The 4,513-nt window shown below is 49.0% G+C and overlaps 1 protein-coding gene across 1 annotated transcript in view; it reads left to right on the forward strand.

Annotated features, from left to right (window-relative positions):
- KDSR (3-ketodihydrosphingosine reductase) overlaps positions 1-3,320 on the forward strand; it is a 34,310-nt gene extending 30,990 nt beyond the window's left edge. The window contains exon 10 of the mRNA XM_010854815.1: positions 2,760-3,320. Within this exon, the coding sequence (XP_010853117.1) occupies positions 2,760-2,879 (120 nt within the window). The 3' untranslated portion in view covers positions 2,880-3,320. The remainder of the gene's footprint in view (positions 1-2,759) is intronic.
- The last annotated feature ends 1,193 nt before the right edge of the window (positions 3,321-4,513 follow it).

Here is a 4,513-nt window from a genome sequence, read left to right on the forward strand (position 1 = left end):
GGACGCCATGAGGCTTGCAGTCTGGTGGGAGAGACTGAGGAGACTGATGAGAGAGTGCAGCGCCGCGTGATGAGGGTTTTCACAGAGGGATCGCTCTGGAAAGACCAAGGCGGGTGACGGAGGGGAGATGGGGGCTGGGCAGCCCCTCGGGGGCGGTTTATGGCAGAGCGATGTAGCCTCATTCACCCTGGAAAGTCCCGGTGAGTCGGGTAGGGAGAGGCTTCCTTCTCGCTCTGCTTCTCCCAGGGGGAGACCCTCGGAAGCCCCGGGGCGTCCAGTGGTTGAGTCCACTGTCGCCCAGGGGCGTGCAGAGTCAACCCCTGCTCAGGGAACCGAGACCCCGCGTGCCTCGGGGTTTGGCCAACAACAACAAAAAGAGCAGTCACTAAATTTCTTTTAGGTGTTTATAGAGAATGTGAGTAGAACCCAGTGAATTCCCACAGACCTGCTCTCCACTCCCTCCAGATGTCTTGCAGGCTGGTGTGGCTGGCTCTCTGTTACAACTAATGAGCTAGTATAGATACATTATTACTACCCAAAGTCCACAGTTTGCCTTGGGATTTATTCATGGTGTCATCCATCCATCCTGTGAGTTCTGACGACTATAGAGTGACCCATATCCAGCATTAAAGTGTCCTACAGATAATTCACTGCCCTGAATAGTGCACTGTGCATGCTAAGTCACTTCAGTCGTGATCGACTCTTTTTGAACCTGTGGACTGTCACCTGCCAGGCTCCTCTGTCCATGGGATTATCCCAGCAAGGATGCTGGAGTGGGCTGCCATGCCCTCCTCCAGGGGATCCTCCTGACCCAGGGAGACCGAACCCACGTCTCTTACATCTTCTGCATTGGCAGGTGGGCTCTTTACCACTAGGGCCACTGGAAGCTCTGAATATTCCCTTGGGTCCACCTATTTCTGAAACCCTGGCAACCACTGAGGGTTTCACTGTCCTCCAGAGTTTGCCTTTTCCAGCTTCACTTTGGTTTTTACACTTTTCAAAATTATCCTTCTGCCTACTTGAGAGAATGAGGTCATTTTTGAGACTTGATATGAAAAACAGCACACCCTCATCCCATATCCCCCGTTCACCCTTCTCAGAAGCAGTCGGGCTCTGACCTTTACCTCCTTATCTCTGGAGCAGACACTTCCATGGAGGCTTTTAGCTGATTTCTTGGTTCTGGATCAGGTTGATATCCTGCTGAAGGGTGCACACGGAGCTCCCCTTTCTTACCCTTCTCTCCTTGCTCACACCTACCCCTCCCCCAACTCTTATTCTCCCTTTTTAGTGATACTGTGATTTTGGTTAGACTGCACTGAAGTAGCCATCATTAGGGCTCTTTCAATGCTGTTCACAGCTGAGCTGTGTAATACACACAACCCATTCTCCTTTCTCGTACAGTCTTTTTTATTCTTCCCTGAAATGAAAGGGTAGCTGGCCTTTTACTAGGTATTATTCATAATGATTGTGTTCATCTCCTCTTAGAAATATCAGGTACTGTGTCAGCTTCACCTTCTGGAAGGACTTCCTTGTGGAGCCTCCTGACCTGCCGTCAGGACTGGCTGCCGCCCCCGAGTTTGGCACTTGGGGGACCCCGGCCCCCCTTTGCAGTCACCCCAGGGACCCTCCACCTCTTCTCAGTGTCGGGCCCCCTGCTTCCTTGTGTCACCAGGCGTTGCCTTTCTCTGTTGATGCCCTTCTCTTTGGCTGTTACCCTCTTCTAGTAGCTTCTTGAAAACAGGTGCTGCTTGGGAGGCAGTGTTTGTGGTGTTTCTGCATGGCTTGTGGGGTCGTGGTTCCCTGACCAGGGATCGAACCCAGGCCCTCAGCAGTGAAAGTACGGAGTCCTAACCGCTGGAGGACCAGGGAATTTCTGGGAGGCAAATTTTTTGATGCTTTGTATCTTTGAAAATGTTTCTCTTTGTAGTTTCCTGCCTTTTAAAAGTTGCATTTACAGGTGATACAGTGAGAGTCCCTTACTGGAAAGGGCAAAAATTAATGGGTATGGTTAATTGCTTTCTTAACCCTGAGACAGTAATTGCTCTTTTTCAGTTGGTTGTCTGCCCAGGTCTGGAGCGAGCTGGTGGCAGCTTGCACTAGTCATTCTCAGTGCCTGGCATAGGGACTGCCTTTTACATTCAGTACATAAACCTTAAACCAAGAAGCCTCGATTGTAGTCTGGATATTGGAGATGCTTCTCTGAATCTTTCCTAGCTCAGAGAACCCTAAGGCTACTAAGAATCTCCATTTTGTTCTCCGTGTAGTTGCATATGTTTCCGTAACTGGACGACGATTTGTCGTCGCCTGTCTGCAGGCCCTGTGCTGTCCAGCGGCACAGAGCAGATGGCTGCTGCTGTCTCTGTTCTGCTGGTGCGTACAAAGCTCTCACTATATATCCTGATCCTTGGAGCTGGTGCATACAAAGCTTTCTATACCCTGATCCTTGGAGCTGGTGCATACGAAGCTCTTACTATATACCCTGATCTTGGAGCAGATCACAGAGCTCTGACTATATACCCTGATCCTTGGAGCAGATCACAGAGCTCTCACTATATACCCTGATCCTTGGAGCAGATCACAGAGCTCTCACTATATACCCGGATCCTTGGAGCAGATCACAGAGCTCTCACTATATACCCTGATCCTTGGAGCAGATCGGAGATACGTCTTAGGGACTGTGTATCAGAGCCGTATCTGAAAGCCCCTGGATGGGAGGGTGTGCGTCCCGCCGTGTGAGCTCACAGGCCTCTGTCTCGCAGGTGGTCACCATGGGCCTCTTCCGCATGATCGCACTGTTTTACCTTGGAAGTTTCGACAGTATCGTTCGTCGCTGCATGATGCAGAAGGCGAAATTGGAAACTGTAGACAAAACTGCCTAATTCTTACCCCTTGGAAAAAGACTGTCTGAATAATTTACCAGCTTGCTGCTAAGTGGGACACAGTTTTGGGCTTGCAGACATTTATGTCTTGCTTTCTAATCTGGGAGATTGGACCAGTGATCTTCAGAAACCTGGCTGCAAGCAAGGGGATCGCCGTTCAACTCCAGACTATTATTAATACTATGCAAATACGGAGGAGACCACTTGATTCTCCGAGGTGGAGAGGTGATGGTAAGGGAACTCACAGCATGTGAGCAGGATTCCGGAATGATCATTGAAATGTTTCTTCTGTTTTTTTTCCCATTAGAAATCATGTCCAGAAATGGGTTTCTGGGACCTTTTCTTTTTTTCTCTTTTTTAACTTAGTGTGTTTTATTCCAGATGCATTTTACACATTGCCGTGGGGTATGAATGCATAATAATGTCCATGACTCACTCTGATGCTGGTGGTCACTTGTGGTTTCTTTCTCTTTGATCCCATAAAACTACGTGGGGGATGGGAGAGGACCATACCGAGGAACGAAGGAGATAAATATATTCCAGTAGGAAAAACAATGGTTTTTTGTCTTCTTTAGACTTGAATGCTTAGGGCACGTCTCATTTTTCATTCATGGAGAAAGGGAGCCTCCTAAAATATTTTCTGAAGAGAAGTAAAACCTTAGAAGCTTAAAAGTTTACAGTTTCTTCAGTAGCCATAATGACCTGAAGCTCACCCATTCCATTGTAGTTTCTTATTCTTCCCATGTCTTCCTTTCCAATTTTGCTTAGACTGCTATAATATTTTTATAAAAAAAAGAAAAGAGAGACCAGTTTTTTCCCTTGACTTTAAAAATTAATTAATGAATTTATTAAAGCAAATGAAAAAGTTAGAAAGTATGACCTTTTTCTCCTCGTGGCATGTATGTAGCTTTTAAAAAAGGCTGAAGGGGGACTTCGCCAGTGGTCTAGCGGTTAAGACTGCCCTTTCAATGCAGGGGCACAGGTTCGATCCCTGGTGGGGGAACTAAGATCCCACATGCCATGTGGCACAGCAAAAACACAACGCTGACAGCATATTTCAGCTTGGGGTTTTTCCTGAGATGGTCCTGTGGGTTTTCCCCCTTTGCTGTGTCCGTGTGGTGCCTTACACTGATAAATGTTTGTGTTGAACCTTCCTTGCACTGCAGAGGTAGAGTCCATCTGGCCAAGGTGTATAATCATTTTAATATGCAGCTGAAGCAATACTTTTACGGACCCACCTCCTTATAAGTTAGAAAATGTACCCCCTTCCGTTTTCTGCCGGTGTTGGGGGGTGGGGGTGGGGGCTCCTGCGGAGGCGCCCTCGAGGCGGGCACTGGCAGCAGCCTCAGTTTACTCATTAAGAAAAAACTAGCACGACAGGGCTGCCCGGTGTTGAAGACGCTTGTTTCTGAAATGATCGCCCTATTCTTTCCATGACTCCACTGACCTTGAGAACATCTCCTACCGCGTGTTAAGCAAGCCCAGCCGTGGTCGCTGGCACAGCGCAGGCCTGGACGCGCTGTTGCTCCCGGGACGCGGCCCGCTGTCCACTGGCGGATCCGCGGCGAGGCCGGTGAGCCGCTCGGTCAGCGGATGCGCTCTGCAGACCTGAGACCCGAGGGGGGCGCCCCCGT

This window comes from Bison bison, unplaced genomic scaffold (genome assembly GCF_000754665.1).
Source record: "Bison bison bison isolate TAMUID 2011002044 unplaced genomic scaffold, Bison_UMD1.0 scf7180017864349, whole genome shotgun sequence".
NCBI lineage: Eukaryota > Metazoa > Chordata > Mammalia > Artiodactyla > Bovidae > Bison > Bison bison.